The sequence below is a fragment of the Oncorhynchus keta genome, unplaced genomic scaffold (genome assembly GCF_023373465.1).
Source record: "Oncorhynchus keta strain PuntledgeMale-10-30-2019 unplaced genomic scaffold, Oket_V2 Un_contig_1006_pilon_pilon, whole genome shotgun sequence".
Lineage (NCBI taxonomy): Eukaryota > Metazoa > Chordata > Actinopteri > Salmoniformes > Salmonidae > Oncorhynchus > Oncorhynchus keta.
In genome coordinates, this window is record NW_026277003.1 from 429,999 (window position 1) to 456,540 (window position 26,542).

Consider the following 26,542-nt stretch of genomic DNA (forward strand, 5'->3'; position numbering starts at 1 on the left):
TGACTGATGTCCATCTCTCTGTTCCTTCCCCTTCTCTCCCGGGAATCCCCTCTCCATGTGGAATGTGTGAATATACAATTCGCAGACCTGTGTGTGTTTGAGGCTGGAACTGTGGAACAAACAGTTTAGCAGACGTTAAAAGGACTGGCAATGGATCAATGTGATGCTCTACAATGTGTGATGATGCAGAGATAATTGTAACAGTAGGATGTATCGTTTCAGTGTCTTTCTACATAATGTTATTGTTTATCTAAAAGTCATCACAAAACGGGCTGGGTGATAAATCAATATCAATAATTATCTAGGTAATTACTTCCCTCAATAACCATATAAAAACATTTAGATTCATTCGATAATGTCGATATAGAATAATTAGGTCCAACAGTCCATTTCACCTCTGTGACGCAGCAGGAACATGTGGAGAAGTGACAATATGCACGTGGAGAGGTACACGCCCACTAAAAACCACTTAGCACCTGGAGTGATGGAGTCGCCACTATTAACCATGAAAAATGAGTGATGTATGCAGAAACAGTGGCAGTGATCGCCATGGAGAAGGAGCAGCTTCCAACAAAGAAATGAATGATTTTGAAGGGTTTCAGTCATTTGGAAGTGGTTTGGCTTTTTGAAGTCCGACAAAGAGCAGAACAATGTTCGGGGCAAATTGTGCCGTAGACGGGTGGCTACGAAGTCTGGTAATACCACAAACATTTTTCAACATCTGAAGCAAAATCACTCTTTGGAACATGCAGGAAGTTTGAGTTTGCGCCACGGTGTTGATAAACGCCCCTCTAGCACCAGCCAATCTAGCGATGTTTGCCCGAAGCAGTCAACACTGACAGAGTTTGTGCCCTACAGGCAAATATCCAAAAGACAAATCACAATTGCTATTATGCATTGCAATGCTAAGGATATGCTACCAATTAGCACAGTCAAAAAGGAAGTTTTCAAGAGGCTCATCAATTTAATTGACCCCAGGTACGTGCTCCCTGGCCACAAACGTGGAACAATTTTCCTTAAAGTATCATTTTGTGTAGCTCTCATAATGAAAACAAATGTAACCTTTATTTAACTAGGCAAGTCAGTTAAGAAACAACTTCTTATTTACAATTACAACCCACTGTTCCCCGGTAGGCCAACTGCCTTGTTCAGGGGTAGAATGACAGATTTTTACCTTGTCAGCTCAGGGATTCCATCTAGCAACCTTTCGGTTACTGACCCAACGCTCTAACCACTAGGCTACCTGCTGGTTACTGGCCCAATGCTCTAACCACTAGGCTACCTGCTGGTTACTGGCCCAACGCTCTAACCACTAGGCTACCTGCTGGTTACTGGCCCAATGCTCTAACCACTAGGCTACCTGCTGGTTACTGGCCCAATGCTCTAACCACTAGGCTACCTGCTGGTTACTGGCCCAACGCTCTAACCACTAGGCTACCTGCTGGTTACCTGCCCAATGCTCTAACCACTAGGCTACCTGCTGGTTACTGGCCCAATGCTCTAACCACTAGGCTACCTGCTGGTTACTGGCCCAACGCTCTAACCACTAGGCTACCTGCTGGTTACTGGCCCAATGCTCTAACCACTAGGCTACCTGCTGGTTACTGGCCCAATGCTCTAACCACTAGGCTACCTGCTGGTTACTGGCCCAATGCTCTAACCACTAGGCTACCTGCTGGTTACTGGCCCAATGCTCTAACCACTAGGCTACCTGCTGGTTACTGGCCCAACGCTCTAACCACTAGGCTACCTGCTGGTTACTGGCCCAATGCTCTAACCACTAGGCTACCTGCTGGTTACTGGCCCAACGCTCTAACCACTAGGCTACCTGCTGGTTACTGGCCCAATGCTCTAACCACTAGGCTACCTGCTGGTTACTGGCCCAATGCTCTAACCACTAGGCTACCTGCTGTTACTGGCCCAACGCTCTAACCACTAGGCTACCTGCTGGTTACTGGCCCAACGCTCTAACCACTAGGCTACCTGCTGGTTACTGGCCCAACGCTCTAACCACTAGGCTACCTGCTGGTTACTGGCCCAACGCTCTAACCACTAGGCTACCTGCTGGTTACTGGCCCAACGCTCTAACCACTAGGCTACCTGCTGGTTACTGGCCCAATGCTCTAACCACTAGGCTACCTGCTGGTTACTGGCCTAACGCTCTAACCACTAGGCTACCTGCTAACCACTAGGCTACCTGCTGGTTACTGGCCCAATGCTCTAACCACTAGGCTACCTGCTGGTTACTGGCCCAATGCTCTAACCACTAGGCTACCTGCTGGTTACTGGCCCAACGCTCTAACCACTAGGCTACCTGCTAACCACTAGGCTACCTGCTGGTTACTGGCCCAATGCTCTAACCACTAGGCTACCTGCTGGTTACTGGCCCAACGCTCTAACCACTAGGCTACCTGCTGGTTACTGGCCCTACGCTCTAACCACTAGGCTACCTGCTGGTTACTGGCCCTACGCTCTAACCACTAGGCTACCTGCCTCCCCTACGCTCTAACCACTAGGCTACCTGCTGGTTACTGGCCCAACGCTCTAACCACTAGGCTACCTGCCGCCCCTACGCTCTAACCACTACCTGCCCAGTGGTTTGTTTAGGCATTAGGCATTCTTGAGTCTGAAGCAGATATGCATCTTTTTCAAATGTATTTGATTAATATCGTGATAATTATGGATATCGAATGAAAAAATATATAGATATCGTGATAATTGATTTGCCATGTCGCCCAGCCCTAATATCTACCTCAATTACCATGTTTCTCAGCATCTTGACTCAGCACTGTGTATAGAGCCAAGTTAGTTATTCTGTATATAGAGCCAAGTTACTGTTCCTCTGTGTATAGAGCCAAGTTACTGTTCCTCTGTGTATAGAGCCAAGTTACTGTTACTCTGTGTATAGAGCCAAGTTACGGTTACTCTGTATGTTGACTCAGTACTGTTACTCTGTATATAGAGCCAAGTTACTGTGTATAGAGCCAAGTTACTATGTATAGAGTCAAGTTACTGTGTATAGAGCCAAGTTACTGTTACTCAATATGTTGACTCAGTACTGTTACTCTGTGTATAGAGCCAAGTTACAGTCACTCAGCATGTTGACTCAGTACTGTTACTCTGTGTATAGAGCCAAGTTATTGTTACTCTGTGTATAGAGCCAAGTTACTGTTACTCTGTGTATAGAGCCAAGTTACTGTGTATAGAGCCAAGTTACTATGTATAGAGTCAAGTTACTGTGTATAGAGCCAAGTTAGTCACTCAGCATGTTGACTCCGTACTGTTACTCTGTGTATAGAGCCACGTGACTGTGTATAGAGCCAAGTTACTGTTGCTCAGCATGTTGACTCAGTACTGTTACTCTGTGTATAGAGCCAAGTTACTGTTACTCTGTGGATAGAGCCAAGGTACTGTGTATAGAGCCAAGTTACTGTTACTCTGTGTATAGAGCCAAGTTACTGTTACTCTGTGTATAGAGCCAAGTTACTGTTACTCTGTGTATAGAGCCAAGTTACTGTTACTCTGTGGATAGAGCCAAGTTACTGTTCTTCCACATGTTGACTCAGTACTGTTGCTCTGTGTATAGAGCCAAGTTACTGTTACTCTGTGTATAGAGCCAAGTTACTGTTACTCTGTGTATAGAGCCAAGTTACTGTTACTCTGTATAGGGCCAAGTTACTGTTACTCTGTGGATAGAACCAAGTTACTGTTACTGTGTATAGAGCCAAGTTACTGTTACTCTGCATAGGGATAATTGATTTGCCATGTCGCCCAGCCCTAATATCTACCTCAATTACCATGTTTCTCAGCATCTTGACTCAGCACTGTGTATAGAGCCAAGTTAGTTATTCTGTATATAGAGCCAAGTTACTGTTCCTCTGTGTATAGAGCCAAGTTACTGTTCCTCTGTGTATAGAGCCAAGTTACTGTTACTCTGTGTATAGAGCCAAGTTACGGTTACTCTGTATGTTGACTCAGTAGTTACTGTTACTCTGTGTATAGAGCCAGTTACTGTTACTGTGTATAGAGCCAAGTTACTGTTATGTATAGAGTCAGTACTGTTACTGTGTATAGAGCCAAGTTACTGTTACTCAATATGTTGACTCAGTACTGTCACTCTGTGTATAGAGCCAAGTTACAGTCACTCAGCATGTTGACTCAGTACTGTTACTCTGTGTATAGAGCCAAGTTATTGTTACTCTGTGTATAGAGCCAAGTTACTATTGCTCTGTGTATAGAGCCAAGTTACTGTTACTCTGTGTATAGAGCCAAGTTACTGTTACTCTGTGTATAGAGCCAAGTTACTGTTCCTCAGCATGTTGACTCAGTACTGTTACTCTGTGTATAGAGCCAAGTTACTGTTACTCTGTGTATAGAGCCAAGTTACTGTTACTCTGTGTATAGAGCCAAGTTACTGTTACTCTGTATAGGGCCAAGTTACTGTTACTCTGTGGATAGAACCAAGTTACTGTTACTGTGTATAGAGCCAAGTTACTGTTACTCTGCATAGGGTCAAGTTACTGTTACTCTGTATAGAGCCAAGTTACTGTTACTGTGTATAGAGCCAAGTTGCTGTTCCTCAGCATGTTGACTCAGTACAGTTACTCTGTATAGAGCCAAGTTACTGTTACTCTGTGTATAGAGCCAAGTTACTGTTACTGTGTATAGAGCCAAGTTACTGTTACTGTGTATAGAGCCAAGTTACTGTTACTGTGTATAGAACCAAGTTACTGTTACTCTGTATAGGGTCAAGTTACTGTTACTCTGTGTATAGAGCCATGTTACTGTGTATAGAGCCAAGTTGCTGTTCCTCAGCATGTTGACTCAGTACAGTTACTCTGTGTATAGAGCCAAGTTACTGTTACTCTGTGTATAGAGCCAAGTTACTGTTACTCTGTGTATAGAGCCAAGTTACTGTTACTCTGTGTATAGAGCCAAGTTACTGTTACTCTGTGTATAGAGCCAAGTTACTGTTACTCAGCATGTTGACTCAGTACTGTTACTCTGTGTATAGAGCCAAGTTACTGTTACTCTGTTTATAGAGCCAAGTTACTGTTACTCTGTTTATAGAGCCAAGTTACTGTTACTCTGTGTATAGAGCCAAGTTACTGTTACTCTGTGTATAGAGCCAAGTTACTGTTCCTCAGCATGTTGACTCAGTACTGTTACTCTGTGTATAGAGCCAAGTTACTGTTACTCTGTTTATAGAGCCAAGTTACTGTGTATAGAGCCAAGTTGCTGTTCCTCAGCTTGTTGACTCAGTACAGTTACTATGTGTATAGAGCCAAGTTGCTGTTCCTCAGCATGTTGACTCAGTACAGTTACTCTGTGTATAGAGCCAAGTTACTGTTACTCTGTGTATAGAGCCAAGTTACTGTTACTCTGTGTATAGAGCCAAGTTACTGTTACTCTGTGTATAGAGCCAAGTTACTGTTACTCTGTGTATAGAGCCAAGTTACTGTTACTCTGTGGATAGAACCAAGTTACTGTTACTCTGTATAGAGCCAAGTTACTGTTACTGTGTATAGAGCCAAGTTACTGTTACTCTGCATAGGGTCAAGTTACTGTTACTCTGTATAGAGCCAAGTTACTGTTATTGTGTATAGAGCCAAGTTACTGTTACTGTGTATAGAGCCAAGTTGCTGTTCCTCAGCATGTTGACTCAGTACAGTTACTCTGTGTATAGAGCCAAGTTACTGTTACTCTGTGTATAGAGCCAAGTTACTGTTACTCTGTGTATAGAGCCAAGTTACTGTTACTCTGTGTATAGAGCCAAGTTACTGTTACTCTGTGTATAGAGCCAAGTTACTGTTACTCTGTGTATAGAGCCAAGTTACTGTTACTCAGCATGTTGACTCAGTACTGTTACTCTGTGTATAGAGCCAAGTTACTGTTACTGTGTATAGAGCCAAGTTGCTGTTCCTCAGCATGTTGACTCAGTACAGTTACTCTGTGTATAGAGCCAAGTTACTGTTACTCTGTGTATAGAGCCAAGTTACTGTTACTCTGTGTATAGAGCCAAGTTACTGTTACTCTGTGTATAGAGCCAAGTTACTGTTACTCTGTGTATAGAGCCAAGTTACTGTTACTCTGTGTATAGAGCCAAGTTACTGTTACTCAGCATGTTGACTCAGTACTGTTACTCTGTGTATAGAGCCAAGTTACTGTTACTCTGTGTATAGAGCCAAGTTACTGTTACTCAGCATGTTGACTCAGTACTGTTACTCTGTGTATAGAGCCAAGTTACTGTTACTCTGTGTATAGAGCCAAGTTACTGTTACTCTGTGTATAGAGCCAAGTTACTGTTACTCTGTGTATAGAGCCAAGTTACTGTTACTCTGTGTATAGAGCCAAGTTACTGTTACTCTGTGTATAGAGCCAAGTTACTGTTACTCTGTGTATAGAGCCAAGTTACTGTTACTCTGTGTATAGAGCCAAGTTACTGTTACTCAGCATGTTGACTCAGTACTGTTACTCTGTGTATAGAGCCAAGTTACTGTTACTCTGTTTATAGAGCCAAGTTGCTGTTCCTCAGCTTGTTGACTCAGTACAGTTACTCTGTGTATAGAGCCAAGTTACTGTTCCTCAGCTTGTTGACTCAGTACAGTTACTCTGTGTATAGAACCAAGTTGCTGTTCCTCAGCTTGTTGACTCAGTACAGTTACTCTGTGTATAGAGCCAAGTTGCTGTTCCTCAGCATGTTGACTCAGTACAGTTACTCTGTGTATAGAGCCAAGTTACTGTTACTCTGTGTATAGAGCCAAGTTACTGTTACTCTGTGTATAGAGCCAAGTTACTGTTACTCTGTGTATAGAGCCAAGTTACTGTTACTCTGTGTATAGAGCCAAGTTACTGTTACTCTGTGTATAGAGCCAAGTTACTGTTACTCTGTGTATAGAGCCAAGTTACTGTTACTCTGTGTATAGAGCCAAGTTACTGTTACTCTGTGTATAGAGCCAAGTTACTGTTACTCTGTGTATAGAGCCAAGTTACTGTTACTCTTTATTATTATTTTTTTACACATTTGGACTTTTTCTATTATTTCTGTTTTCTGTGTCTATTGTTGGGAAGGGCCCGTAGCTAAGCATTTCACTGTTGGTCTACACCTTGTTGTTTACGAAGCATGTGATGAATACCATTTGAATTGTTTGTTGTCGGACTAAAGCCTTCGCTCTCTCTGTGCTCTGCTCTGTGTAAACTAGGCTCAGTTCAGCTCAGCCCACAGAGCCAATTCTCTTGAAAGCAGCTGTCCTCTCTGTCCTCCAAATGGAGCTGCGATGCCTTCCTCACTAACCTCTCTCTCTCTCCACTCTCTCCTCTCTCCCCACTCTATCCCACCATCTCTGTGCCCCTTCACTTCTTTCTCCCACAATATTTCTCCCCCTTCTCTCTCACCCCTCCCTTTCTACCTCCCTCTCACCCTCCCCTTCGCTCTCTCTCCTTTTCTCCCTCTCTCCCAGGTGATGCAGGTCGTCAATGCGGACGCCGTCGTGGTCAAGCTTAACTCTGGCGAGTACAAGACCATCCACTTGTCCAGCATCCGACCCCCCAGGATCGAGGGCGAGGTACGCACCCCCCCGTCGCTGTATCTTTGTGTTGTGTGTTGGTGTCTTGTCCTTGGCTTGGCCACCCTGACACAGAGGATCATTACCAGCTCCATAGGGGCGCCTGCTGTCAGAGCCACTGTTTGGAAAGCGTTGATGACCCTTTCCCTCCCCCAGTCTTCTTTGAAAAGGCATTCCTTGTCTGTCTCTCGGTCTCTTCTCTCTGTGTTTCTGTGTCTTTCTCTCTACCACCCACCTCTGTGTGTTTGATTGCTGCAGAGAAGTGGGCTGATCCATCCTTTCCCTTACTCACAGCTCGCCGCGTGCACACAATGAGAGACAAATGCACACACTGTCATTCACCTCTCATATACTCCCAGTCACCACTGTAAGACAAGCATGCACACTCACTGTCACCAGGCACGTATACTTAACCGGTCACTACTCTGTCACACTCATGGTATCAGAACACAACTTTCAGTCTGTTCCCTTCTTGTACTCAACAAACACACAGCCCTACCACATCCACATCTGTATATCTCCACTCCTCCATTTGTGTTTCCTCCCATCTCAGCCCCGCTAGAGTCCTAATCAGATTTGTCTTTCTCTGGTCAGGTATAAATTGAAAAGAGAGAGATGGACAGAAATAGTTTTTTAATGAGCCCTTAATGATGGAAGAAGAACAGTAGCTAAATATAGTCATGTGGCCATCGCCAGGACAACCACACTGGAATTAGCTGGCGACCCCTGCCCCTGTCTGCTATTGGCCCCATGATGATGATGATTCGGCACTCAGTGTAATTGGAGGAGATGGCACTTCCTGTCAATTTTTTTTTTTTAACCTTTTATTTAACTAAGCAAGTCGGTTAACTTCTTGCGTCGAGCCATCCGGGATAATGACTACAGCCTCAAGCCCATTACCATAACGCAATGTTAACTATTCATGAAAATCGCAAATGAAAGGAAATACATCTGCTAGCTCTCAAGCTTAGTCTTTTGTTAACAACACTGTCATCTCAGATTTTCAAAATATGCTTCTCAACCATAGCAAAACTAGCATTTGTGTAACAGTATTGATAGCTAGCATAGCATTTAGCGTTAGCATTCAGCAGGCAACATTTTCACAAAAACCAGAAAAGCATTCAAATAAAATCATTTACCTTTGAAGAACTTTGGATGTTTTCAATGAGGAGACTCTGTTAGATAGCAAATGTTCAGTTTTTCCTGAAAGATTATTATTATTATTATTATTATTATTATCAGTTCTGTGGCACTCAGATAATATCTTTGCAGTTTTGGAAACGTCAGTGTTTTCTTTCCAAAGCTGTCAATTATATGCATAGTCAAGCATCTTTTTGTGACAAAATATTGAGCTTAAAACGGGCACGTTTTTTTATCCAATAATGAAATAGCGCCCCCATAGGTTCAGAACAAATTCTTATTTACAACGACAGCCGACCCCGGCCAAACCCGGCTGACGCTGGGACAATTGTGCGCCACCCTATGGGATTCATAATCACGGCCAGATGTGATGCAGCCTGGATTCGAACCAGGGACTGTAGTGATGCCTCTTGCACTGAGATGCAGTGCCTTAGATCCCTGTGCCTCTCGGGAGCCCGTGTTGCCCCTTACTTCCTCCCCGATGCTGGGCTTTGTCTGAAATGGCACCCTGTTCCCTATATAGTGACTGCATGGTACCCCCTTACCACTGATACCAGGTCAGTTTACCATCCCCTCTAATGGTTAAGGTTGTGGGTTGGATAATCTGATCCTAGATCATTGTTGAGGACCAGAAATAACTTCTACCTAGACTATGATTGCGTGATGGTTCAGCACTAACCGAGACTGAGGAGGCATTTCCTGTTTCCCTTTCTCCTTCCTGCATTGTTCCTAGTTGTCAAGTACATTCAGTACGCCAGCCTTCTCTCCTACTGTCCTTCAGCCTGCGTCAATAGGCAGTCGTTGGTATTGGAGAGGAGCTGTTAGCAGAAGAATCCTACTTCTATGGCCTCGAGTCCTGAGAGCAACTTGGAGTTGAGTCTCTTGTGAGCAGTAACAGGCTTTTTGTTTCTGACGCAAGCCAGTTCAATTTGGACTATTATCTCATAGAAGCTCTTTGTGGAATGGAAGACAAAGAAGAGCGATATACAAAAGAAAGCCTCATTGGTGAATTCTTGTACTGCATTTAATGGTGCTGGCAATAACTATTAGTCACCAATGTGCTGACTGACGTATCTAAAACAAATGAATGAAAAATGTCTGCAGTCTCCTGAATGACTGAAATGCTAATGTGTTGCTGTAAGTGTTGGGTGTTCTGAGTGGGCTGGAATCCCTGTGAGGACAGAACGTTGTTTCCTACCAAGAGTGGCTCAATATCTTCTCATAGGCAGTTCATTACGTAGGATACATCTCATTGTATAACGGGGCCAGTGTGATTGCAGGCTTTTGTTCTAGCCAAGCAGCAACACGTCTATTTCAACTCATCAGTCTTGATTGGTGATGAGTAGAATCGGGTGTGTTGCTGCTTGGCTGGAACGAAAGCCTGCACCCCACAAACCCTGTATTGGGTGCTCAGGTGTTTTGGACAGAAGCGGCTAATGAAACACTTCACATGCGGACAAGGCAGTGTAGGATCAAATATATGCTGCAGGCCTTTTGTCTGTTGGTTTTGAATAGCCTACCTTTCAATTAGAGGTCGACCGATTAATCGGAATGGCCGATTTAATTAGGGCCGATTTCAAGTTTTCATAACAATCGGAAATCTGTATTTTTGGGCGCCGATTTGCCGGTGCATTTTTTTTACACCTTTATTTAATCTTTATTTAACTAGGCTATTCAGTTAAGAACACATTCTTATTTTCAATGACGGCCTAGAAACGGTGGGTTAACTGCCTCGTTCAGGGGCAGAATGACAGATTTTCACCTTGTCAGCTCGGGGGATCCAAACTTGCAACCTTACCGCTAACTAGTCCAACGCAATAACAACCTGCCTCTCTCTAGTTGCACTCCACAAGGAGACTGCCTGTTACGCAAATGCAGCAAGCCAAGGTAAGTTGCTAGGTAGCATTAAACTTATCTTATTAAAAACAAACAATCATAATCACTAGTTAACTACACATGGTTGACGATATTACTGGATATTATCTAGCGTGTCCTGCGTTGCATATAATCTGACTGAGCATTGATAGAGGAATTCTAAATTCCTATGTGTTTTATAGCCAAAACCAGATTCACACTCGTTCTAATTCATTAATGAGGTGTAAGTTCATTAATTATGCATGAAGTAGATCGAGACCAGTCTTAAAAGCCAAGGTAACAGCGTTTATTTCAAGAGAGTACTAAACGCATACACACATTTCCACAGGTTATAAACTGAAAATGACATCATCAGTTTCTCACACTCTCTCCGATTCTCACAAGAGCCCATTGTTTTTAGGTCTGGAACTCTTCTTCTACTCCCCTCATAAAACTACATTCCAAACTGTCTAAAAGATATACTTTTCTCCACTAATGGAACACAACCCAAACATTCTTATCTGTCTGAAAAGCTATAGCATCTCTCCCCCTTAATTAAACCCGCAAGGTACAGACAATTCATTCGTTTTCCTTACATTTTCAGTATCAGCTTAACCAAGAGCCTATACATTTCCTATCATAACATAATAGTATCAGAATAAATGGTTTTAATCAATAATGTATACATAATTAATCATATCAACTATAATTTCCTCTAACAGCATACAAGTATCTAAGTATCTGACTGAGCGGTGGTAGGCAGAAGCAGGCGCGTAAACATTCATTCAAACAGCACTTTCGTGCGTTTTGCCAGCAGCTCTTCGTTGTGCGTCAAGCATTGCGCTGTTTATGACTTCAAGCCTATCATCTCCCGAGATGAGGCTGGTGTAACCGATGTGAAATGGCTGGCTAGTTGGCGCGCACTACTCGCTCTGAGCCTTGGGGTGGTTGTTTCCCTTGCTCTGCATGGGTAAAGCTGCTTCGATGTGGTGGCTGTTGTCGTTGTGTTGCTGGTTCGGGCCCAGGGAGGAGCGAGGAGAGGAACGGAAGCTATACTGTTACACTGGCAATACTAAAGTGACTATAAGAACATCCAATAGTCAACGGTTAATTAAATACAAATGGTATAGAGGGAAATAGTCCTATAATTCCTATAATAACTACAACCTAAAACTTCTTACCTGGGAATATTGAAGACTCATGTTTAAAGGAACCACCAGCTTTCATATGTTCTCATGTTCTGAGCAAGGAACTGAAATGTTAACTTTCTTACATAGCACATATTGTACTTTTACTTTCTTCTCTAACACTTTTTTGCATTATTTAAACCAAATTGAACATGTTTCATTATTTGCTTGAGGCTAAATTGATTTTATTGATGCATTATATTAAGTTAAAATAAGTGTTCATTCAGTATTGTTTTAATTGTCATTATTACAAATACATATAAAAAAAACAAAAAAACGGCCGATTAATCAGCATCGGCTTTTTACGGTCCTCCAATAATCGGCATCGGCGTCGAAAAATCATAATCGGTCGACCATTACTTTCAATACTTACTAGTCGGCAGATGGATTTAAAACGGTTGTCATATACCGAAATGGGCACAATAAACATTAAAATGAAGCGTATGCCTGGTTAAAGCTTTTTTTAATGTCTTTATTTGTTTTTTGATAGCCTACTCAGAATGGCATAATCTCTTCTAATTTAGACTGGAGGTGTCTGAAGATCGTCATGGGGATTTCTATTCATATTGTAATGTGTAATTATTGCAGAAGGGAGAACATTAATCTGTCAATATAGACCATGTTTAGCAGTTGGAGGCTTATAGATTTTACACTTTCACTTTTTCCTCTATTACCCTTCATGCTGCATCTTCCCCTCCTCCCTTGTCCCCTCTTCCTCACCCTCTCTCCCCTCCTCCTCACCCTCTCTCCCCTCCTCCTCACCCTCTCTCCCCTCCTCCTCACCCTCTCTCCCTTCCATTGTTAGCGTCTCAGATCATTAGGAGAATACTTTGTACTCCTCCTCTCTTTGTCCCTCTCCTTCTTTCCCTCTGTTCCCTTCCCTTTCACCCTTATTGCTCTCATTCTCTGTCCCCTGTCTCATTGTCTGTCCCCTGTCTCATTCTCTGTCTCATTCTCTGTCTCATTCTCTGTCTCATTCTCTGTCTCATTCTCTGTCCCCTGTCTCATTCTCTGTCCCCTGTCTCATTCTCTGTCTCATTCTCTGTCTCATTCTCTGTCTCATTCTCTGTCTCATTCTCTGTCCCCTGTCTCATTCTCTGTCCCCTGTCTCATTCTCTGTCCCCTGTCTCATTCTCTGTCCCCTGTCTCATTCTCTGTCTCATTCTCTGTCTCATTCTCTGTCTCATTCTCTGTCCCCTGTCTCATTCTCTGTCCCCTGTCTCATTCTCTGTCCCCTGTCTCATTCTCTGTCCCCTGTCTCATTCTCTGTCCCCTGTCTCATTCTCTGTCTCATTCTCTGTCCCCTGTCTCATTCTCTGTCCCCTGTCTCATTCTCTGTCTCATTCTCTGTCCCCTGTCTCATTCTCTGTCCCCTGTCTCATTCTCTGTCTCATTCTCTGTCCCCTGTCTCATTCTCTGTCCCCTGTCTCATTCTCTGTCCCCTGTCTCATTCTCTGTCCCCTGTCTCATTCTCTGTCTCATTCTCTGTCCCCTGTCTCATTCTCTGTCTCATTCTCTGTCCCCTGTCTCATTCTCTGTCTCATTCTCTGTCCCCTGTCTCATTCTCTGTCCCCTGTCTCATTCTCTGTCCCCTGTCTCATTCTCTGTCCCCTGTCTCATTCTCTGTCCCCTGTCTCATTCTCTGTCCCCTGTCTCATTGTCTGTCCCCTGTCTCATTGTCTGTCCCCTGTCTCATTGTCTGTCCCCTGTCTCATTGTCTGTCCCCTGTCTCATTGTCTGTCCCCTGTCTCATTGTCTGTCCCTTGTCTCATTGTCTGTCCCCTGTCTCATTGTCTGTCCCCTGTCTCATTGTCTGTCCCCTGTCTCATTCTCTGTCCCCTGTCTCATTGTCTGTCCCCTGTCTCATTGTCTGTCCCCTGTCTCATTGTCTGTCCCCTGTCTCATTGTCTGTCCCCTGTCTCATTGTCTGTCCCCTGTCTCATTGTCTGTCCCCTGTCTCATTGTCTGTCCCCTGTCTCATTGTCTGTCCCCTGTCTCATTGTCTGTCCCCTGTCTCATTGTCTGTCCCCTGTCTCATTGTCTGTCCCCTGTCTCATTCTCTGTCCCCTGTCTTTGGCGTGTTGTCGTCTCTTGTGGATCAGAGTGGTATACTATGAAACAAGCTAGATCTACTCCGGATAAATATAATACAAAAATAACTATGTTTTGTCACATACACCAGATGGGTTCAGTGAATTGTGTTGTATTACAGGGTCAGCCATAGTAGTACGGTGCCCTGGAGCAAATTAGCGTCAAGGGCACCTTGGCTGATTTGTCATCTTCTCGGCTTTGGTATTCTGACCTGGAACCTTTTAGTTCTGGCCCAACGCTCTAACCGCTAGGCTACCTGCTGCTCTTAAACTGTATGAAGCTAACCAGATTCAGTTAGCTTCACATTCCAGGTCAGGCTTCATCCGTATTACTCATCCACCTGCCACTTAACTCTAGAAGGCTTGAAACTGCTCGTGCGTTGAGGCGATGCTGAAACATCAATCCATGGGCATCAGAACTATTCATTGAAACAATTCTGAAACGTCAATCCATTGGCGAGTCAGTGCCACATTTTACATTTGTGCCGAAAGAAAAGTTATCTTGCAAATTCAGCAGGCTATGGTGTGAAATAGACTTAGAATAGTTTTTATTTTATTACTTATCGTTAATGCCGTCTTTGCTGTACTGATCAATGCACAGGTATCTTTTCCTCCCACCTCTCACACCTTCTTTACCTTGTGGCCATAGACATATAATACATCAACTCAGCAAAAAAAGAAACGTCCCTATTTCAGGACCCTGTGTCTTTCAAAGATAATTAGTAATAATCCAAATAACTACACAGATCTTCATTGTAAAGGGGTTAAACACTGTTTCCCATGCTTGTTCAATGGACAAGCTGATCGTCCTCGCAGTGGCAGATCATGTGTCACAACACCTGCACAGGATTGGTACATCCGAATATCACACCTGCAGGTCAGGTACAGGATGGCAACAACAACTGCCCGAGTTACACCAGGAACGCACAATCCTTCCATCAGTGCTCAGACTGACCGCAATAGGCTAAGAGACACTGGATTGAGGGCTTGTAGGCCTGTTGTACAGCAGGTCCTCACCAGACATCACCGTCAACAACGTCGCCTATGGGCACAAACCCACCTTCGCTGGACCAGACAGGAATGGCAAAAAGTGATCTTCACTGACGAGTTGCGGTTTTGTCTCACCAGGGGTGATTGTTGGATTCGCGTTTATTGTCGAAGGAATGAGCTTTACACAAAGGCCTGTACTCTGGAGCGGGATCGATTTGGAGGTGGAGGGTCCGTCATGGTCTGGGGCGGTGTGTCACAGCATCATCGGACTGAGCTTATGGTCATTGTAGGCAATCTCAACGCTGTGCGTCTCAGGGAAGACATTCTCCTCATGTGGTATCCTTCCTGCAGGCTCATCCTGACATGATCCTCCAGCATGACAATGCCACCAGCCATATTGCTCGTTCTATGCGTGTTTTCCTGCAAGACAGGAATGTCAGTGTTCTGCCATGGCCAGCGAAGAACCCGGATCTCAATCCCATTGAGCATGTCTGGGACCTGTTGGATCGGAGGGTGAGGACTAGAGCCATTCCCCCCCCCCCAGAAATGTCTGGGAACTTGCAGGTGCCTTGGCGGAAGAGTGGGGTAACATCTCACAGCAAGAACTGGCAAATCTGGTGCAGTCCATGAGGAGGAGATTCACTGCAGGACTCAATGCAGCTGGTGGCCACACCAGATACTGACTGTTACTTTTGATTTTGACCCCTCTTTTGTTCAGGGACATATTATTCAATTTATGTTCGTCACATGTCTGTGGAACTTGTTCAGTTTATGTCTGTTGTTGAATCTTAGGTTCATACAAATATTTACACGTTACGTTTGCTGAAAAAAAACGCAGTTGGCAGAGGACGTTTCTTTTTTTTGCTGAGTTTAGAAGGGTTTTGTGACCCCTGACCCTGTTAATTTGAATGTTAAGCTTATGGGTACACTAGCAATGGCTGCCACTCTTGTCTTGAATGGGAACTATCATCTATGGATTATGTCTCTGGTTGGTTACGGCTGTCAGTCTGTATTTAGAAATTTGTGAAAACCATCTCAGGAAGCAAATCCTTTACTAAATGTGTAATGTGATAGGTATTTTAACATTTTAAAATAATTATACAAAAAAAACATTTGATTTAATAAAATATTTAATCACTAGTCTTCTTCAAATGAAGAAGATGATGATGTAATCTCTGCAAGAGGGAGGATCTCTGATTTAATTGGTCCTCAACTCTTGGCTAGGACACTTCATTCAGGATAAATTGAGTTAGTTCTGAGGTAGCCTTTTAGTTCTGAAGGATTCTTTGGGATAAACATTTTTACCTGGCTAAAAGGCATCCGACTTTTGTAATATTGGTTATTCTAAGTTCAACTCAGAGTTGAGCAAAGTTACCTCAATAACTCCTAAAACCTGATTCGTAGTATAGGGCTCAGGTAGCTCTTTGTGTGTCTGTGTTTTCCACCCTTTATCCTTTGCAGAGTCATTGCTTCCCTCATTGGCCAGTGTGTCTGTACAGTATGCCTCTGCTTCCTTTGTTGTGACAGGCATGTCTGCATCTCTCTTCATCCATCCACCCACCATCTCTTCCATCTCCCTGCCCTCTATTCTCTCCCTCTTTTTCTGTAGCTCTCTCTGTATCCCTCTCTCTCCCTCCTTTTCTGCAGTTCTCTCTCTGTTCTCCCCCCCCCCCCTCTCTTTCTCCCTCTCTGGCTGTACCAGATGCGTTGACAGCATGTACTTTGTGCTCCATTGCACGGTCGTATGTTTGGGGAAGGCTGGGAGAGGGGTTAAGACCAGCATATGGAGACACAGCAGTGAAAGCACATCTTTATGTTCCTCTGTCTCTGTGGCTCTGTCTCTGTGGCTCTGTCTCTGTGGCGCCGTCTCTGTGGCGCCGTCTCTGTGGCGCTGTCTCTGTGGCACCGTCTCTGTTCTATTAGCTAACCCTAGTGTTACGTAAAGGCCAAAAGCGACGCCCAGAGTAGGAAGGATACATGCATACTGACACACTACAGCATTTGTCCTTGAGAGAAAGTGTTTGAGAGTTGGAAGTTGAAGGAGGTCACCATGCAGTGTTGCTGGTCCAGTTGTCTGACGTGTTTCCGGGGTGACAGAAATGTCACCACGTACGTGCAGTGTGTGTAGGGTGACATCTCTGCTAGCTCTTCTTTCCCTACTGCCAGATGTCTGCTAAATGCTAATCTCACTCCTGATCAGTTGCCTGATTTAGTTAGGAAGCCCACACATGTTCCCTTAAGCTGCCTGTGTCAGTAGACAGAATGGATTTGGCTTCTCATAAGTAGTCTTATGTGCACGCTCACAGCTTGTGGCTACAGTGCCTTCTGTGACCTCCCTCAGTTCCACAGTAAAAGACAGGGCTTTCACTGCTGTCCCTCCAAGCTGAATTGGGACTTTGGGTAGTTTCCAGGGCCAGCCCTGTGTGACCGTATGGGGAGTTTCCAGGGCCAGTCCTGTTTGACCGTATGGGGAGTTTCCAGGGCCAGTCCTGTGTGACCGTATGGGGAGTTTCCAGGGCCAGTCCTGTGTGTGTGTGGCCGTATGGGGAGTTTCCAGGGCCAGTCCTGTGTGTGTGTGGCCGTATGGGGAGTTTCCAGGGCCAGTCCTGTGTGTGTGTGGCCGTATGGGGAGTTTCCAGGGCCAGTCCTGTGTGGCCGTATGGGGAGTTTCCAGGGCCAGTCCTGTGTGACCGTATGGGGAGTTTCCAGGGCCAGTCCTGTGTGTGTGTGGCCGTATGGGGAGTTTCCAGGGCCAGTCCTGTGTGTGTGTGGCCGTATGGGGAGTTTCCAGGGCCAGTCCTGTGTGACCGTATGGGGAGTTTCCAGGGCCAGTCCTGTGTGTGTGTGGCCGTATGGGGAGTTTCCAGGGCCAGTCCTGTGTGGCCGTATGGGGAGTTTCCAGGGCCAGTCCTGTGTGGCCGTATGGGGAGTTTCCAGGGCCAGTCCTTTGTGGCCGTATGGGGAGTTTCCAGGGCCAGTCCTGTGTGACCGTATGGGGAGTTTCCAGGGCCAGTCCTGTGTGGCCGTATGGGGAGTTTCCAGGGCCAGTCCTGTGTGGCCGTATGGGGAGTTTCCAGGGCCAGTCCTGTGTGACCGTATGGGGAGTTTCCAGGGCCAGTCCTGTGTGACCGTATGGGGAGTTTCCAGGGCCAGTCCTGTGTGACCGTATGGGGAGTTTCCAGGGCCAGTCCTGTGTGACCGTATGGGGAGTTTCCAGGGCCAGTCCTGTGTGGCCGTATGGGGAGTTTCCAGGGCCAGTCCTGTGTGGCCGTATGGGGAGTTTCCAGGGCCAGTCCTGTGTGGCCGTATGGGGAGTTTCCAGGGCCAGTCCTGTGTGACCGTATGGGGAGTTTCCAGGGCCAGTCCTGTGTGGCCGTATGGGGAGTTTCCAGGGCCAGTCCTGTGTGGCCGTATGGGGAGTTTCCAGGGCCAGTCCTGTGTGACCGTATGGGGAGTTTCCAGGGCCAGTCCTGTGTGTGTGTGTGGCCGTATGGGGAGGTTCCAGGGCCAGATGCAATGACCAGTGCACAGATGAACTGTGACAACGCTGCCATGCTCTCTCCTCTTCTGCACGCCCCAATCCCCCCCTCTCTCTTTCCCTTTCTGGTTGCTGGGACTTCCTCCAACCATGGGACATGACATGTCCTTTGATTGACAGGCTGTGGGACAAATGGTGACTAGCCACAGTGAAACGTGACTTCATGTTAAGGGTACCAACCCTTTTTAGGCTTTGCTTCCTCTCCCTCTCTCTCTCTCTCCCCCCTCTGGGCGCCTCTCTGTTCTTTTTCACTCAACCATGTACTCTTCCCCTCTTACTTTCTCATCCCTCCCATCTGTCTCCTTCCCTCTCTCCTCTCCTCTGGTGTGGCAGTGGTGTATTTTCAGATGCGAGTTATTTTGAGCAGGCCGGGTTGGAGTCAGCTCGTTTTCCCCTCCCTCTCTCTCCAGCCAGCCTCTGCAGCAGTAGCAGGCAGCAGGACAAGCCTGGAGAAAACGCAATAGTAGATGGGGGAGATGTCAGAACAGCTCAATGAGTCACTGTTATACCCACTCCCTCCCTGTGTGTGTGTAATGGGGGCTTAACGTATAGCATAAGAGATGACGACAAACCGTCGTCTTTATGTAATGGGAACCAACACAGGAAGTGTCTCATCCTTAGGTGGAATGTATAGTTCTGACTCTTTGCTGTAGCTAGTGTGTATGTCTCATACTTATGCGGACAGAATAGCCTCCTTTCATCTCTACAGCTAAACTGTGTGTCATGCTTCTGCGTACAGTATCTATTTTGCCATCAAAGTGCCCGGTGTTATTTTGCAGTCTGTATGTATTTAGTGGAAGATGTTATTTTCTGTAGGTCTTCCCCTCTTTGTTTTGCTCTGCTCATGCCCTCACCCCTCTTGTTCTCTCGCCATCTATCTCACTCCCTCATGCCTTCATACCCCCCTTCCTCCCTCATGTCTCTCCATGCGTTCTCTTCATTTTGTTGTGCCTGTGGCCTCCAGCGTGGCGCACTGACCCCGTCATCTGGGGTCGTCCCACTGCACGTCCCCCGTGACTCACCTCACACCCCATTGGCTGTTTGACATTTCCCCTACGCCGGTTGGACCCCCCCGCTCCTTGCCTGCGATTGGCTGAAAGTTTTTGGCCCACGCACAACCCAGCAGCTCTTATGTCATCGCCTACGATAGAGGAGGAGGAGGATGATGATGATGATGATGATGATGATGATGATCTCAGTGAGATTGACAGTGGAGTTAGCGGGGAGTGTGTTAGCTAGTTACGTCAATGGGTCAACCTGCGTAGCACTGTGTGATGTGGTAGTACGGAAAACATACCCAGACTTAAGAGAAACGGGGACAGCTGCTGTGACTTTAATAAATAAAAACATCTTACCTCGGGATACTTCACACGATGACTCTTCCAGAAACAGAAAAAGGAGCACTCGGATGTTAAATACATTTAGAAAAAAAAAGTTTGTCATTGAAGATCGTAGAGGATGGGGATGATGTAGTGAAAGTGTGTCGGTGTGTGGAAAATGGATGACTGCTGCTTGGGAACCAGTCTCTTCAGCTAATCCACTTTCATTAGTCCATGTCATGTGCCAAAGATACTGGTCTCTCTGCTATCTTCAAATATAAACATTCTATCATTAATGAGTTCCAGGAGAACCCAGGGGTTGGGTGTAAGCAGGGTTTGTTTGACATGGCTGGGGTGTGTTTGTGAGCTAGCACCATGTATGTCTTGTATTAAAGCTTCAGGTACGGTGTGCTCCTCTTTCCCTCCCTCTGTCCCCCTCTCTCTACAACAGTTTCATGCTCATTTAATTAGGGAGGTCATTACACATGCAGTCAGTCTTAAATGCAGGTTGTTTCTCTAAGGCCCCCAATGTACAGTTCCATCTTCAATGTTCGTTCTCTCTCTCTACAGGCTAGCCAGCGTGCCCACGCCATACACACTCTGCGGTGTCTGCACACACAAAATGCACTCCACGCACAGCACCTTGCTAAAGTATTCAGGCCCCTTGGATTTCTTCAGTTTGTTTTACAAAGTGGGATTAACATGTATTTAATTATTTTGTTTTTGTAAAATACTCTTCATTTTATTTAAAAAATATATACAAAATTCATAAAAGTTGCATTAATATTCAGCCCCTTTGTTTTAGGCAACGCTAAATAGGAGTACGATGTGGCTTTCCATTGAACCTTTTTATTAAACCTAAGCAAGTTGGTTCCGAACAAATTCTTATTTACAATGACGGCCTAGGAACAAACAGTGTGTTAACTGCCTTGTTCAGGGGCAGAAAGACCGACTTTTTTATTTATTTTTTTATTTTTATTTTTTTTACCTTGTTTGCTCGGGGATTCGATCCAGCAACCTTTCGGTTACAACACTCTAACCACTAGGCCACCTGCCACCCCAAAATCGAGACTGTGTGAAATAACAGGGCAACCCCAACCCCAAAATTTTTGAATGACTAACCCTTCTTCTGGTCCACCCCATCCCCACCCCCACACTACCCCTCAAAAGTTTTTAGAACACCTACTCATGTAAGGGTTTTTCTTTATTTTAATTGTAGAATAATAGTGAAGAGATCAAAACTATGAAATAACACATGGAATCATGAAGTAACTGAAAAAGTGTGAAACAAATGGAAATATATTTGAAATTCTTCAAATAACCACCCGTTGCCTTAATGACAGCTTTGTACACTCTTGGCATTCTCTCAAACAGCTTCACCTGGAATGCTTTTCCAACAGTCTTGAAGGAGTTCCCACATATGCTGAGCACTTGTTGGGTGCTTTTCTGTCACTCTGCTGTCTGACTCATCCCAAACAATCTCAATTTGGTTGAGGTTAGAGGATTTTGGAGGCCAGGTCATCTGATGCAGCACTCCATCACTCTCCTTGGTCAAATAGCCCTTACACAGCCTGGAGGTGTGTTGGGTCATTGTCCTGTTGAAAAACAAATGACAGTCCCACTAAGCCCAAACCAGATGGGATGGCGTATCGGCGCAGAATGCTGTGGTAGCCATGCTGGTTAAGTGTGCCTTGAATTCTAAATAAATCAGTGTCACCAGCAAAGCACCCCCACACCATCACACCACCTCCTGCATGCTTTACGGTGGGAATTACACATGCGTAGATCATTTGTTCACCCACACAGCGTCTCACAAAGACATGGCGGTTGGAACCAAAAATCTCAAATTTGGATTCCAGACGAAAGGACAGAAACTGCTCGTGTTTCTTGGCCCAAGCAAGTCTCTTCTTGGTGTCCTTTTTAGTCGTGGTTTCTTTCAAGCAATTCAACCATGAAAGCTTGATTCACACAGTCTTCTCTGAACAGTTGATCTATCTGTCAATTTAACTCTGAAGCATTTATTTGAGCTGCAATTTGAGCTGCAATTTCTGAGGCTGGTAACTAATGAATATTTTCTTCTGCTGCAAAGGTAATTCTTGGTCTCCCATTCCTGTGGTGGTTCTCATGAGAGCCAGTTTCATCATAGATTTGCTCAAATGCATTAAGGGAAAAAAATCCACAAATTAACTTTTTAAGAAGGCACACTTGTTAATTGAAATGCAGTCCAGGTGACTACCTCATGAAGCTGGTTGAGAGAATGCCAAGAGTACGCAAAGCTGTCATCAAGGCAAAGGGTGGGTACTTGGAAGAATCTAAAATATACAACTTTTTTTGGTTCCTGCATGATTCGATTTGTGTTATTTCATAGTTTTGATGTCTTCACCATTATTCTACAATGTAGAAAACAGTACAAATAAAGTGAAACCCTTGAGTGAGTAGGTGTTCTAAAACCTTTGACCGGTAGTGTACATACATCCATTTGTAAGGTTCCTCAGTCAAGTATTGGATTTCAAGCACAGGTTCAACTACAAAGATCAAGGACGCTTTTTGAAAGCCTCATAAAGAAGGGCAGTGATTGGTAGATGAGTAACAAATCAGACACTGAATATATCTCTTAGCATGGTCAAGTTTATAATTATGCTGTGGATGATGTATCAAACCACTCAGGCACCTCGAAGATGCAATCTTCCTTCTGAACTGAGGTGCAGGTGGGGATGGAAACTTCTCAGCGATGTTACCATGAAGCCGTTGTTGATTTTGAAATGAACAAAGTTCAGTGTCTGTGATGGGAGAAAGCTGAGGATGGATCGATATTGTAATGACGCCACAATGATGAACTACATGACAGAGTGAATAGAAGAATACAGAACAGTCAGAAACATGCTTCTTGTTTACAAAAAGTCACGGAAGTTATCCTGCAAATATACACAGCAAAGGAATATCCTTTTTGGTCTAAATGCAAAGCCTTCTGTATGGGGCAAATCCAACATGTCACAGAGGAACTGCCTCTTTATTCTCCAGCATGGTGGTGGCTGCATCATGTTATGGGTATGCTTGACATTGCCAGATACAGGGAAGTTTTTCAGGATAAAAAGAAACTGAATGGAGTTAAGCAAAGGCAACATCCTTGCTTCAGTCTGCTTTACACCAGAGACTGGGAGAGGAATTCCCCGTTCAGCAGGACAATAACCTAAAACACAAGGCCAAATCTACTCGAGTTGCTTACCAAGAAAGACAGTGAATGTTCCTGGGTGGCCAAGTTACAGCTTGGACCTAAATCTGCTTGAAAATCTATGAGAGGACTTGAAAATAGCTGTCGAGCCATGATCCCCAGCATCTTGACAGACCTTGAATTTTGAAAATAATAATGGGCAAATATTGCACAGTTCCAGGTGCGCAAAAACTATCTTGATAGACTTACCCAAGAAGACTTACAGCAATGGCAAAGGTGTTTCTAACATGTATTAACTCATGAAGCTGAATACTTATGCGATGACCAATTTTTTTAATAAAAAAAAAATCTATTTAATAATTTTGACCAATGACCAATTTAAACCATTTGAATACCACTAACAAGAAAATGTGAAGAAATCCATGGGGTCGGAATACTTTAACAAGGTACTGTACACACACACACACACACACACACACACACACACACACACACACACACACACACACACACACACACACACACACACACACACACACACACACACACACACACACACACACACACACACCCATCCCCAATCCCACACTCCTCCCCCATACCAGCACATTCCACACCACATGACCCCCATCCTCAGGGTCAGTAGGTCGTGACCTTTTTCAATCCCCTATAGCTATGCAGCTCTTTACAAGCCAGCGTCATGTTTTTGTGCGAGTCATAGATTTAGTCTCAACCAGGGGTCATTTATAGTGAAAGGAATTTACCCTAAATAGAGTATAAGTCCCAGAGGGAATTATGTTGATATTAGTGTCATGTTGGGACTAAGTGCATCGCCATCAAATAGGACTTTCTCAACAACCTTCAGTTGTAGCATTGGATATAATGGTGGGGGAAAGAATGAGGGATCTGACTCCAAGACACTTTCACGTTGACTAGCTAGCCAATTCTATATGATTTCCTCTTTTGTGTTCAGTCAATGAATTATGGATAACTCTTGTTTAGGGCTGCAAAATTACGGGAACTTTTACAAGAAATTCCCTGGTTTTCCATGGTAGGAGGGAATAAGAAGGAACTCCAGATTCCAGAAATCCTCTAACCAGGATATTGGGAAACCAGGGAATTTATTGTATTTACAGTATCCGTACAGTTATATATCCAACTGTCTCAATCCTCTGAAATGCCTTCCTGTCCGTGTCGTCTTTCAATATTGTCATTGTTAATGAAGGGAATGACGGCTTAAATGGGTATCAGAACACGTCCCCTGTTTCTCTCTCTCTCATTTATCACAGATCGATGCCATCCCTTTGAGGCCTTAAAGGTTAGCTTGAGTGTATATTGTACAGACATGCTACCTACCATGAACATCAATAGGTCTACAGGACTGTGAAATGGGCAGAGCAATGTTTTTGAGCATTTTCTATCATGCGCTGTAAAAGGTGGAAGCAGGATGAGTCTGACGTTAGACATCGCCAATTGTTGACAGTAGAACAGTATATGAGTTGATATGGCCAGTTTATGTGGAGGCTCAGTAGCTGGAGTCATACAAAATGCATTAGACTCACCGCATGGTAAAATACTGTGGTTGCTGCGGATCAATGCCGCCTTTCCATTCCCAGGCCTTGTGGAATCGGTTTATGGCCCCCTTTAAAAAAAAAGTGATTTGGGGGCCTTTTCGTTCCATCTCTCGCTCCCAGACCCTTTTTTTGTGTGTTCCATTGCCATGGTTACTAGGACGCTGTGTCCTCACACAAGGTGACATTAGATGCGTCCTTGGGTCACATGGGCTCGACGTGTCCGCTCTAGGGGATGGAATCTCTACACAGATATTTATAGTTTGAGATTTAGATGGATAGAGGCTGTCCTCTCTTCCCCTCTCTTTTCCTCATCTTCCTCCTCAAATCTGTCTGCCTCGCTATCTGTCAGTCTTCTTTCTCTCCTTCCTCCTGAGGGGTTTCACACTCCTGTAGAACAGGGGAGACTATAGGTCTGTGTCCTCTCTCTCTCTCCTCTCTCTTCTCTCCCCTCTCTCTCTCTAATTGGCACAATACAGTACAGCTGACATTTGTTTTTTTCCCCTCCTGACTTGGATCCTTTCTTGAGCGAAACACCTCATTAACAAATGTTTGTGTCTTTCTGCGAGGTGAAGTAGTCTTGACCCAAGTGTAGTTGTATCTGGGCATCAGCTGATAATGGGACTTGCTTGGCAGGCACAAAATGGAGGAGTTTCAGAGAGTCCGCTCAGTGAAAGCCTATTAACACCCATATAACCTCCTTAGACACATCATGGTGGATTCAGTCCCTAGGCAGTATACCAAAGACCCCCTCATCCCAAGGTAACTGAGCTTCAATGAAAGGCCTTTGTGATAAGCCCATGCGGAAAACAAAATGGAGGTCGGCGGCTATGGGAATCAGCAGGAGGGGAGTTCCATTGGCTAGGTGTGAGATTAACTGCGCTTCACTGAGCTGGAGAGAGGGGTGGTGGAGGGGAGAGGGGGGGCTAATCAACCCAAACATCATTGCACTTTGGCCAAGGTTAACGGAAACCACATTAGGCGGTTAAGATTGTGATTTCTGCCGTGGCTGGAGTCCCTCCTGTGAAGTCAGGTGCCTGGCTCACACGGTCAGGTCAACTCTTTTTGAACAATGTTCTCTAATTGCTATGGGCGCTAGGCTAGCGTAGGTAGGCACATTCAGAGGGAATCTGTTCCAAGGGAAATGGAGCGTGGATGTGGGTGCAGTTTTGTAATGATGGTTTCTCTTTCTATAAAGTGAGGGGTGGGCTTCTCCACCCAAAGCCCATGCTCCTGTGAGACACACTGCCCCCTGTTGCCTCTTCTCCAGAACTTTCCATATGCTCAGCTGCACAGCACACGTGTCAGCACCGACACAAGGAGAACGACTAGAACATCCCAAAGGAGGAGAGGAAAGGGCGAGCGCCGTGTGTGTGTGTGTGTGTGGTGGAGAGCTAATAATGGTCTTTATAGAATGGGCGGCAAACACAGAGCTATTGTAATCCATAGCCTTATTTCCTTTTGCATTTGTGCACGTGTCATTTCTTTGTGTGGGTGTGTTTGTCATTCACTGTAATTGTTGTTGTGTTCCTGTTTCTGTGTGTCTGTTCCTGATACTGAAGGAGGACAAAAAAATAATAACGCTTTTGAAAATGCAAATGTGTTCTATTTATGTTCTGTTCCTGCCTTGTGTGTATTTGCACGTGTTTGTGTGTGTGATGCTGTCATTCATGCCCGGGTGTTTATGATCGAGATGGAACAATGGCACCAGTCCTCATCCCATCTCCCCAGTGACAGGACTCCTGAGTGGGAACGGTAAACAACAGTGCAGTGGGGATTCAGACTGGTGGGGAAGAAAGAAAGGGAGCCGGGGCCACGGCAGAGAAACAACAAGGATGAGAGGGATGGCTGGAAGTCAGTGTTTGAATACGTTTGAATAACTTTATCTCTTTCTGTCCCCCTCTGCTTTCCCCTTCTCTCGTTCTCATCCTGTATCTCGCTGTCTCTCTCTCTCTTTCTCCTTTCTCTCTGCAGGAGAAGAACAAAGACAAAGACAAGCGTTTCCGTCCCATCTACGACATCCCCTACATGTTCGAGGCCCGCGAGTTCATGAGGAAGAAGATCATTGGCAAGAAGGTAAGAGAACCACGCCCACAAGTCCCACTCACGTAGAGCT

General features: G+C 44.9%; 1 protein-coding gene across 1 annotated transcript in view; it reads left to right on the top strand.

The window, feature by feature from the left end:
* LOC118366000 (staphylococcal nuclease domain-containing protein 1) overlaps nt 1-26,542 on the top strand; it is a 65,126-nt gene that overhangs the window by 24,355 nt on the left and 14,229 nt on the right. The window contains exons 10-11 of the mRNA XM_052500231.1: nt 7,461-7,565; nt 26,401-26,502. Coding sequence (XP_052356191.1) covers nt 7,461-7,565; nt 26,401-26,502 — 207 coding nt within the window. The remainder of the gene's footprint in view (nt 1-7,460; nt 7,566-26,400; nt 26,503-26,542) is intronic.